Below are 12328 nucleotides of genomic sequence, written 5' to 3'. Positions count from 1 at the left end.
TATATTTGTCATACAACTAGTGGCACGTACCCACGTGACTCACTACACCAGCTTCAGTCAATTATCTGAATTTTATAACTTACATAGGCATAATTATTTCAAATATTTACAGATCAGACACTGGATTAAAAGCCAAGCATTAGAGATATTTCCAAATAAACCAGAGGAAACACTGTTTGAAACATGTTTATTGGATTCCAAACGTACCACTACAAAATGACTTATCTCTTGTGTTTACAAAATTGTTCTTGACTATTTACCAGCTTATGAGAAGTACTCAAAAAAATCGAACTGGGAATCGGACTTAAACTGCAAATATGATGACAAAAGCTGGAGCAGGTTATTAAATTCATCCCAAACAATATTAATATCAACAAAACACAGGCAAATTCAATTTAATATTATTCATCGTATATATTATACCCCATACAGGTTGAATAAACTGAATGCCAGTATCACTGACAAATGCCAGAGGTGTAAGATATCTGTAGGAGATCTTCTTCATATGCTTTGGAGTTGTGTACACTTGCAAACCTACTGGAATAATGTAATTCTGATAACATCAGCAGTTTGTGGGTTTTCTTTAGATGCTGACCCCAGGTTTTGGATACTTGGAGATGTTATGTCCTTGAAATTCTATCCTTGCAAGAAATACTTTGTTTTGTTAGCATCATCTGCAGCAAAAAAGTGTATACTTAAAAATTGGAAATCTATGGAGCCTCCAAACCAGAAACATTGGATCAACAAACTGTTGTCATACTGCACTCCTGAAAAAATTCTCCATTCGACACGTGGGACATTGGCTAAGTTCGAACAGATATGGACTCCCTTCTTGGACATTCTAACCAGATTAGATCTGGAAGACTGATCTGATCTGTATTGATCTTTACTGTCTTGTGTCAATTCTTTTAATATTTTTGTTATATTGATTTTTTTTTAACTCTGGCCTTTCAAAAATATATTTAATGTTATTGAAATATTACTTCATGTGTTTCTACATGGAGAGAGTGGGTGGGGTGGGAGTGTTTTATTTCTGAAGTTTGTCCGTTTTGTTTTTGTTTTTCTTGTGTGTATTTTTTGTATATTAAAAAGGAAAAATTGTAATTTTGTACACTGGAAGTAGATTATGTATGGTTGTACATTCTGAATAAATATATCTATACAAAAAAAAAAACTTGACAAAAAGAATGGCATCCTGTCAAATCCAGAATTGAATTAAAAATCTTACTTGTAACCTACAAAGCCCTCAACAACCTAGCTCCATCTTATATTACAGATCTTATTGTTCCATATTTTCCTAACAGAGCACTTCGCTCTCAGACTGCAGGTTTACTTGTGGTTCCTAGAGTTTCCTAAAAAAGAATAGGAGGAAGATCTTTCAGTTATCAGGCTCCTCGCTTGTGGAAACAACTTAGAGTTTCTGTCCATGAGGCTGACACATTGTCCAGTTTTAAGACTGGGATTAAGACTTTCCTTTTTGATAAATCCTATAGTTAGGGTTGATTTGTTATTCTGCCATAGGGTTAGATTACTAGAGGACAAATTGACCTAATTTCTTAAAACGAACTGTTAAAATTGAATAGTTTTTATTTTATATTTTTTCTATCTTAACGTGATTCTTGACCTGCCATTGTGTATCTGTTCCTCCTTCCTGTCCTCTCAAACCCAGCTGGTCGAAGCAGATGGCCGCTTGTCCTGAGCCTGGTTCTACTAAAGGTTTCTTCCTTATGACAGAGTTTTTCCTTTCCACTGTTGCCTTCATGCTTGCTCAAGATGAGAGTCTGTGATGAAGTTAGACTCAAAGCAGTCTACTCTTCAGATAAATAATATTAACTTACTTTTTTAAATGTATATAAATGTTTCTGTTCAGTGCCCTGACATGACTTCCGTTGTAACTTGGCGCTAGACTGAGGAACAGCTTCTACCCCGAGGCTGGTAGACTCATGAATCTCTAACCAGAATAATCAATGTGAAAAAAATCACATAATGTTGCTGCTGATCTGTTTCATGTTGCTGCTGATCTGTTTCATGTTGCTGCTGATCTGTTTCATGTTGATGTGTTCATGCGTGCTCATCTGCTCACACAGACTCATGTTCGTGCTGCTGTTCAGCATTATGTTTTTATGCTACTAGTGCTTAGTGTATATTTAGTTGATGTTTTTCATATCTTAGATCTTACTGCTATTTTTCCTTTACATTTTATTGTTGGAGGTAATTGGACCCTGTGTACATAATCTCATTCCACCACATGTACCACATGGGGTGCAAATGACAAATAAAGAACCTTGAATCCTTGAATAAATAAACTGAATTGAATTTACCCTTTCCCTATTTTTTGTTGCACAACCTTTGTTAGCTGCAGCTTAGCAGCTCCAGAACATAACGGAGTCTCCTCCATGTTTCACTGTAGTTTCAGGACTCTTTTCTTTGTATGCTTCATTTTTGGTATATGTGAACATAAAACTCATGGTACTTGTTGCCAAAAAGCTCCAGATTTTCCTCATCTGTCCAAAGAACATTCTGCAAGAAGCTTTTTGGCTTGTCATTATGCATTTTGGCTAATTCAAATTTGGCTTTAATATAATTTATTTGCAAAACAGGTGTCCTCCTCAGTTATTTTCCATTAAGTCAACTTTGGTTCCAACAGTAGCCAATGGTCCAGTCTGACAGATGTACCTTGACCTTGGAGTTCATTTCTAATCTCTTTGGAAGTTGTTCTTGGCTTTTTGGTTACCATTTGTATAATCCATCTCTTCATTTTGTCATTAATTTTCCCCTTCTGGTCACATTCAGGGAGGTTGGCTACAGTCCTGTAGACTTTAAACTTCTGAGTAATCCGAGCAGCTGTAGTCAGAGGAACTTCAAACTGCTTGGAGATGGGTCTTTTCGTCTTTACCTTGAACATGGTTGTCAGTCATTTTTTATCTAAGCTCATGAGACAACTCTTTCCTTAGCTTTCTGTAGTCCATGTTAAGTGTGGTACACGCCATGATATAAAACAGCACAGTGACTACCTGTTGCCCTTTAAGTAGGCAAACTGAGTACACGATTGTAGACACCTGTGATGCTGATTACAGGACATGTCCTATGGTCAGATTAACCTTTTCATTTGTTTGAATTATTCCGTTGAAACAAGATTCACAAGCATCGACTGACTTCCATTTGTTGATATTCAGTACATTTCTTCTTATTCACATTCTTGTCATGTTCAAGTTATTTCAGTAACCATTCTTTTTCTTTTCTTTAGCAGAACAGTACCAAAAGATCGATCCATGTCCGAATGTGAAAAACCTTCCATCTGTATCTACTGTAACACATTAGTGGTTAGCTCAACACATTACAAATACAGAACAGGCTGAGAACGTCCAAGTGAAAGCACAGTACCTTTCATGAGGATCTCATCCTTGGGCACGCAGGGGAACAGTTTGTGGTACTGCGAGTTGTACTTGCTGACAGTCTGTGCAGAGGGACAGGGCAGAGTCATGAGCAGCTCCTTGGTGGACCGGCCTGCCCGCACAGCACCAGCACCGGCAGCTCCCCCACCTCCAGCACCACCGGCTCGGCTCGACGCAGAAACAACCCTCTCCCTCAGAGGACGCGAGCTCTGCACCAGGCTCAGCACGTTGGCACCGTACTCACACACACACTCGCGCACATCCAAGGCCTGGAGCAAACCACTGCAAGATACACACTGTTCCCCTGTCGCTGGTCAGTTCTGGGCTAACGCTGCTACCTTCTAGTCAACGTGCACGTACAGACACACACATCTGACTCTAGCACACGCACATACATACACTACAGCAACGCATCGGTTTACAGCCGCTGAACTCTTCCTCGACTACAAGGCTCCCTTTCTCTGTCTCAAATACACCTTTGGCGACTCGACACCCTCCCTTGTCTCCTTCCTTTACACGCATACACTCTCACTGTCCTTCATCACTCTGCTCTAAAAAATCTCCCTCACAGAGGTACTCCACAATAATCTCACCTAAAGTCTTTGTTTCTCTGTTTACTCTGCTACTTTCCCTTCAGGTTAATGTCTTTAAATCTTAAAATGTATCCCATTTAAAGAAAAACCCAACCTTTTCCTCCTCTGCAGCTAAAACTCACCTCCAGCTACGGCTTTCCCCCATTTTTTTCATCCCTGTCTTGCTTTGTATCTCATCTTTCACAGGATTAATGTAAACCTGTTCAGTCTGTTATTCTGTGCCACTCCTGGGTTTATTTCTCTATTTATAGCACACTCAGGGGAAGCTCCTGTTCTCAGGATTGCATTTACAGAATGATAATGCAGAGCACAAAGCCCTGAGGTGATGTTCATTTTGTCTCGTTTTTTTATTCAATACTTTATTGTTGAAATTGTATTGGGACACTGGTTTGTTGCATAGTTATAAACATGGTTATAAAATGCTTTACTTAAATGTTTGTTTAAAATAAACCTAGTTAAACCCGACTCATAATGACTGTAATTAAGAAACAAAAAGAAACTCACCGAGCCCCTGTAACATTTCTTCACATCTTCATATGACAGGTCTTCAATCAGATGAAACCTGCGATGAAACACACAAAAGATATCATAAATGTAGAATTAGCACAAATGAAAAGTGTTTAATGAAAAAAATAACCATTGGGGTGGGCGATATGGCTCCAATATAATATTGTGATATTTCAGAGTATTCTGACGATAACGATAAATTTCGTGATATAACCAAAAAAAAAAAAAAAAAAAATAGTTATTCATTTGACAAAATTAACTTAACATGTTGCTTTGCAGATTGCTGGACATGGGCACCGGCGACCTCGTGACCCAAAATGGAAGAAGCGGGTAAAAGATATAGATGGATGTTGCTTTGCATTATTATGTAAAAACTAAAAAAACAACAACGGTTCATTTTACTGCAGTTACTTTATTTAGTAAAGTATTCAGTGCGCAGTTTGGTTTGGTAGTTTGTTGCGCTCGGTTCTGTTAATGGGGCGGGGCGCCCCGCTTGTATAATGGTAGGGGAAACACTGACGTATTTACGTCATGAAATTAGCATATCATGCTATAATTTATTTTCCCAGGCAAGCATTTTTTTTACCGGTATTATCGTGAACAATATGATATGGCCTAACCCTAACAACCATTATAAAATTAAAGGCATAGCATTTTTTTAAGCAAGGCACATCATCCATGCAGCGTTGTGAGATCTGTCAGCACTCAAACAATGTGTTGAGAATGACTTCCAGCTACTGCCACACCCAATTTTAGCCCAGTATCTGTAAAACTAGCCGACTTGTTGCCATGGTTGTGTTAGCTAATGCTGATTAGCTGTGGTGGTCATCTTAAATTAAGTTCATGCCAAAAGCTAATCAGTTATAGATGTACAGACAATGGCTCCTTTATGAGAGTTTCCTTTCAGTGGTTCATGAGATATTTGCTAACAACAAAGTTGACCTTAAAAGTTAACAGAAAAGTTTTCATCAAAAATCCTGGTAATCAGTTAGTTCTCAGAGTATGTGTTATGGATGACTCTAAACTACTACCACACCAGGTTTTACTTAAATATGTGTAAAATTGACTGTTACTGTCATGTTTCTGCCTCTTCATGTCATGAACTGCTGCTCTGTCACTCTGCCACGCCCACTCTGCACTTTCAGCTCATCAGCCCAGATTCTCTACACCTGTTCTGATCCATATTTAAGGACTCCCCTTACCACTCCAATCTGCCAGATTATCAAACCCCTCATGGTAGTAGATGTCCAAAGTTCTTGTCACAGCCTCGGCTGGTCTTCATGTCTTGACATCATGCCTGTCTCTTGGAAACCCCGAGCTGCCTGCTCCCTGTCTTCTCTTGTTTTGCCTTTCTGACCTTGTTACCAACTACCCCTTCTGGCTCAACGACTACAACTCAAGATTTAGATCTGGATCTCTGACCCCCTGTGTATGACCCCCACCTCTACACCTGGACCTTGCCCCCTGACCACGCTCTCCTCAGCTCTGTCCTGAAGTTGTGCTTCACCCAGTGACGGTGACGTCATCTTGCCCACCTCCTTCAGGTGACCCCCACCTCTCCTGTTTGAGAAGGTTAGTGACTGTCTGTTCATCTTCCCACTCACAGAAATATTCAGTCCACTACCATTTCTCTGCAGACTGGTCCCGCCACTGGATTCTGACCTCCACCAGCAGCTGCATTTCAAAAAACTTTTTAACCATTCTTGTTGTCCGGCGTCGTGTACGAAACCTAAAACCCAATTCTTGTCATTAACAGCCTTTTTTGTGTTTGGTAAGCTTGACCGAGAATTTCATTAATGTCTGTTCAGAGGTTCATGAAATATTTTGCTAACAGCAGACACATGCAAAAACCCTCATCTCCTGACTTTTGGATTTTGCCACAGGGCAACAAAAGCAGGTACACATTTAAAGTAATGTTTAAACAAATAAAATAAAAAACATATACATAAAGTCTGAGTACATGCGACACTACATTAAACGGTTAGTTGTGTCTAAATGGAGACAAAGGTTGTTACATAACAATATAATGAAAGATTAGAATTGAGTAGCCATGCCAGGAGATTATCAGTGTGTCGCTCTTTAAATAGCACACACACACACACACGCACGCACGCACGCACGCACGCACGCACGCACGCACGCACGCACGCACGCACACACACACACACACACACACGAGCAGCATGAACCTGGCCTCAGGAGGAATATTCAGAGCAGTGCAGCAGATGTCACAGCATGATACTCATATCTGTAGCTAAAGCAGAAACAAGAAGGCAGCAGATAAAATACAGCATCATCAGTCCTAGAAGGAGGATGCCATTGAGATGAACAGTTAAGCTGCTTTTAACAAGACGGCACCTATGAACAAATAAAGACTGAACGGTGAGGTACTCTGACAGAGAGAGAGGCAGACGTCCCCTTTCATCCCGTATCTTTCTGAGAGTGTCGGGTGATTGACAGCGAGCACAGGGAGGCGTAACACAGTGCTGATATGAAAACACTGCCAGAGGAGGAGACGCTGATAAAACTGGAGCTTCACGCTTGAGATGAACAGGGTCATACTGTGCAGGTTTAAAAGGCACCAAGTGATGGGCACAGAGGTAGTCTTCATAACTTTGAGCAAATCAGAATGTGGCATTTTAATAAATCCACATTTTAGTCCTCAGTGGTGTAGTCATGGCTCTTAAAACATTACAAGAAAACACAAGATTAACAGGAAGAAGCCAGTGTACATCTAAGTAAAAGACAGAAAAGTCTCCTCCTTCAAGTTCAAGTCAATTTTAGGGTTCATTCACACCAGCCCTGTTTAGTCCGTTTTAATCGAACTCTGGTCCGTTTGCCTAGAAAGTCCGATTCGTTTGGGGAGGTGTGAATGCGCAATGAAACTCTGGTGCGGACCCAAAAAAGTGAACTCTGGTCCACCTAATAACCTAGGTCTCGGTTCGGTTGAAATGAACTCTGGTGCTGTTCAAATGCATTGTGAATGCAAGTGGACCGGAGACCGCTCCAAAAACAGGAAGTGGACTACAGTGCAGGGCCTTCTCTGTAGCAGGACCAAGACTTTGGAACGAGTTACCTCTGCTTGTCAGACTGGCCCCCTCCCTCTCGGGTTTTCAAATCCTGTTTAAAAACCCACAACTATTCCGTAGCTTTCAACACCAGATGATCTGTGTTTTGAACCTGTATGCTCCACACTGGTTAGTCATATTTATTATCTGCAACGTTTTTATGTCTATATTCTGATTTACTTCATTTTGTATTTTGCTTTGTGTGTTGCCTGTTGTTCTGTCTGTACTGCACTTTGGTTGGCCTTGTTGCTGTTTTAAGTGCTCTATAAATAAAATGGTACGGTATGGTACAGTGCAAGGCATTCTGGGTAAATACTACCAAAACAAACGCGCAATTTCTCTTACCTCATACAGAGCCATGTAAGCCGACTTGTGTGGAAAAATAACATTCTCCATGGTCTTCTGCCTCATCTTCCACTCATGCTGAGTCCATTGTTGAAAAGTGACCAAACAGAAATCCTAAAACCGCTAAACTGTGACGCCACTCCGTTTTTGTTTTTATTTCCAGAAGAAGTGTCTTCTTCAGAGGTTTTGTGTTGTTTACTTCAGTAGTTCTTTGTACAGTGCCACCACAGGTGAGTGGGGGAACAGGTTGGTTCGATGGACTCAGTGTAGTGTGAATGTGAACCACACCAGCTGAAAATGTAAACAAATGTTCTGAATTTTGGTCCCCAGTTGAACAGAGTCTACTGGACTATCAGGTGTGAAAACAACCTTGTTCACATTTTCAGCTGGTGTTCACATTCACACTGCACTGAGTCAATCGAACCAACCTGTTCCCCCACTCACCTGTAGTGGCGCTGCACCAAGAACTACTGAAGGAAACAACACAAAAACCTCTGAAGAAGACACTTCTTCTTCTTCTTCTTCCGGAAATAAAAACAAAAACAGAGTGGTGTACAATTTTAGCGGTTTTAGGGTTTCTGTTTTGTCAGTTTTCAACAATGGACTCAGCATGAGTGGAAGATGAGGCAGAAGACCATGGAGAATGTTGTTTTTCACACAAGGTAGCTGAGATGGCTCTGTATGAGGTAAGAGAAACTGCGCGTTTGTTTTGGTAGTATTTACCCAGAATGCCCTGCGCTGTAGTTCACTTCCTGCTTTTGGAGCGATCTCCGGTCCACTTTCATTCACACTGCATTCAAACTGCACTCAAACTGCACTAGAGTTCACTTCAACTGAATTGAGACCTACGTTTTTAGGTGGACCAGAGTTCGCTTTTTTGGTCCACATCAGCATTCGATTGCACATTCACCCCTCCCCAAACAAGCCAGACTTTCTAGGCAAACGGACAAGAGTTCAATTAAAGCGGACTAAACAGGGCTGGTGTGAATGCACCCCAAATGTTCTGAATTTTGGTCCCCAATTGAACCGAGTCTACTGAACTATCAGGTGTGAAAACACATCGTCATTCTCATCACATGTGGTACATGAGGTGGAATGAAACTGTGTACTCAGGGTCTGAATTACATCCAAAAATAGCAAATATATAAGGTGTTAAAAGAAACAGTATATAAGGATCTAAGATATATGCCAAGCAGTAATAATGTAAAACAATACGGCGTAACAACAGCAGCCTGAACATGAGTCTGTGGTGAGCAGATATGTATGAATGAATACAGCAGCATGAAATAATCAGCAGCATGAGATCAGCAGCATGGATAATCAGCAGCACAGATAAGTCACATATCACCAATTAAAGTGAAACCAGTTAACTTCATTATAACTGGACTTTTATTATTTCTATTCTTTAAGTTGTTAGGCACACATTTTAAATACTTTACATAAGGCTGCTTCATTAGGTCCTCCTGTTCAAACGCTCGTTAACACAAACAACCAATCAGCCAATCACATGGCAGCAACTCCATGCCTCGAGGCGTGTATGTGGTGAAGACGACTTGCTGACGTTCAAACCCGGCATCAGAATATGAAGGAAAGAGGATTTAAGTAACTTTGAACGTGGTCCTTGATGCAGGTGTTGATTTTGATCCATTTCTTGTGAACAGCTTTAAGCTCAGCTTTTTGCCGATTCCAATTTTTATGTTTCCCAGTTGCAGCTGGAGGAAAACCTCTGACCCTTATTATGCGCACATGCATTTCAAACGGTACATTACCTAATTAAACGATAAAATGAATTTCAGATATGATCCACCTGTTGTTTATTTGTAAAGTGATGCACAGAAGCATACAGTCACAGGTTATAGCGCTGCGCTGTCGACTTACACTATCACCTTGTTAGCTGTCAACTCAAGTTATAATCTAAACACAGTCTACGTGTAAAATAAATAATATTGTATAGGAATTATTAATATTTATCTTGAAGCCTGGCTGCGTTTTGTTTATGCGGCAGCCATCACGGATGAAGCGGCGCCATGCCTTCTCTCTGAGCAGCGTTTGTGATGGACGAGGTGCTGCTGTGTGAAAACTCTCCTCACAGACGCATGACGTCAGCGTCCTCGCTCCGATGCTCCTCTGGGTAAGACGATAGCGTGACCTCTGACCTAGATCAACTCTGCTGGTTCTTTCCATGCAGCTCGTTGTCACAGCAGGAAACTCTGACTGACGGGGTCATGGTGACGACAACGTGATGCTGATTTAAACGCTCCGCTGGATATTTAAACGTGGAAGAAAACACGTGATAAATTTAAATATATTGGTGTTAATACAAGTTAATGTGCAGCAGGAGTTGGCAGTGCTTGGAAAATCTGTTCTGAATGACTCTCAGCTACTACCAAATCAAACATCTTGATCTTTGTAAAACTGTCCAAGTTTAACCAGAAAATGTGTAATAGGTATTTCATTTTTATATCCAAAATGTACAAATGGATGTGGTTAGAAACTAAAATGGCTCACAGGGTTGTTATGAGCTACGTGTAAATAAAACAAAAGAACAAGAACGACTGATAAGGTACTGATAGCTCCTTGAGATTGAATTTTTGGCTGATATCCGATATGTTAAAACTTATTTGGCCGATAACCAATACCGATATTTTATATATGTTCCTTTGTCAGAACATAACCCTTTTATTTGCTACAAAAATTGTTTAACAGCTGTAAGAGCTGCTCACATATATTCAGTAACAGCCATATGAGATGTATAGCACTTTAACTTATATTAAATGAAAAATGCTAAATGTTATTTATTAGCATTAGTCACCTGTGATGCTGTCTCACTTGTGGAGGCTTGTTCCTGGTTCCTAGCTGCAGTGTGGGATCCTCTGCACTCCTGTGCATGAAGGACAGACTTTTTAAGTTCAAATTTTTTGTCTATCCATTGTGCTGTAAGACTAATCGCTAACGGGGCTAACACTTAACGTCCAAATGTCTGTGGTAAAACTCACCCAAGTGCTATCAGCTATTAGCTTCTCAATGACGTTGGAAATGACGGCTTGTAACTCGAGTAACGTTACGTCGGAAAAATATCTCAGACTGGGGACGATGTAGAGAAGCTCAACATAGTCCATAAATCTTTGGAATCCGACATCCTCACCAACGAAACAAACACACACCGTGGACCACAAGTTTGTTGGAGATGGCTTTTCTGGCCATCCATCCATCCATCCATCCATCCATCCATCCATCCATTATCTTTACCCGTTTATTCCATTTTGGGTCACGGGGGTCGCTGGTGCCCATGTCCAGCAATCACTGTGCGAGGGGCGGGGTACACCCTGGACGGGTCGCAAGTCCATCACAGGGACACATGGAGACAAACGAGACAAACAACCATTCACTCTCTCACTCACACCTAGGGACAATTTAGAGTTACCAATCAGCCTAACATGCATGTTTTTGGTCTGTGGGAGGAAACCGGAGTACCCGGAGAAAACCCACGCATGCACGGAGAGAACATGCAAACTCCACCCAGAAGGCCCCTGGACCGGGGTTTGAACCAAGGACCTGTTCGCTGAGAGGCAGCAGCTCTACCAGTTGCGCCACCGTGCTGCGCTTTTCTGGCCAGTTGGGGTGAAATTATAAAATAAAAAATGTCTAACTATTATTAACATTTATTGATATGTTTACATTTTAGTGCAAACTAAAAGACCAAATTCATCTAAAGAAAGAAAAATATATAATTTTTAACAATTATATAAAAGTTAAAACACTGAACTCTGTAGGCTGATGTGAGTTCTCTTAACTGTTGAAGAATTAAGTTTCCTACTTAAAGCATAAAGTTAAAGACAGTATAAAATTAGGCCAGTTTGTTGGATATCCAGGTATTTTTAAAGAAAAAAAAAATAGTTTATTTTACTTTGACTTTGTTTTTTGTGTTTTAATCTTAGTATCTTCAAATATTCCTTCTCAGCAGCTTGTCTTAAAGATATTCCACAACGTTCTCCTGGTTTTGAGAGCAACATCACACAGTGAGACTGGAAGTTCACTTAAAGTGGCTAACAAGCTACTAGCATGATGCAGTCCACATGTTTTTCACCTTGTATTTGTACTATTCTTCACATATTTGAAAATGACAGGAAATCTAGCCATTTTCATTGTTGGCAATAATTTAAATAAAATTCAGTTTTATTTTAGTTTTGGTCAAAGCCTGAAAGAGCCGCTGCAGAGGGACCAAAGAGCCGCATGTGGCCCCAGAGCCGCAGGTTGCAGACCCTCGAACTACTGATTGTTTTCAGAGACAAACCAATTCACCTATACGAGCATGTTTTCATAGTTTTTTTTTTTTTTTGCATATATAAAATATTTAAAGACAGTAATCCAACAAGTGACTTACAAAACTCATTCAAAATATGAAAAAGGTGCATTAAGA

At 40.4% G+C, this 12328-nt stretch overlaps 1 protein-coding gene across 1 annotated transcript in view; it reads right to left on the bottom strand.

The window, feature by feature from the left end:
• The window catches only part of LOC119424126 (GRAM domain-containing protein 2A-like), a 975280-nt gene that overhangs the window by 16144 nt on the left and 946808 nt on the right, over window positions 1-12328 (bottom strand). The window contains 2 exon segments of the mRNA XM_037691597.1: window positions 3385-3691; window positions 4493-4550. Coding sequence (XP_037547525.1) covers window positions 3385-3691; window positions 4493-4550 — 365 coding nt within the window.

This window comes from Nematolebias whitei, chromosome 2 (assembly GCF_014905685.2).
Source record: "Nematolebias whitei isolate Nwh7 chromosome 2, NemWhi1, whole genome shotgun sequence".
In the NCBI taxonomy this organism is placed as follows: Eukaryota; Metazoa; Chordata; class Actinopteri; order Cyprinodontiformes; family Rivulidae; genus Nematolebias; species Nematolebias whitei.
This window is presented reverse-complemented; position numbering and strand designations above follow the sequence as displayed.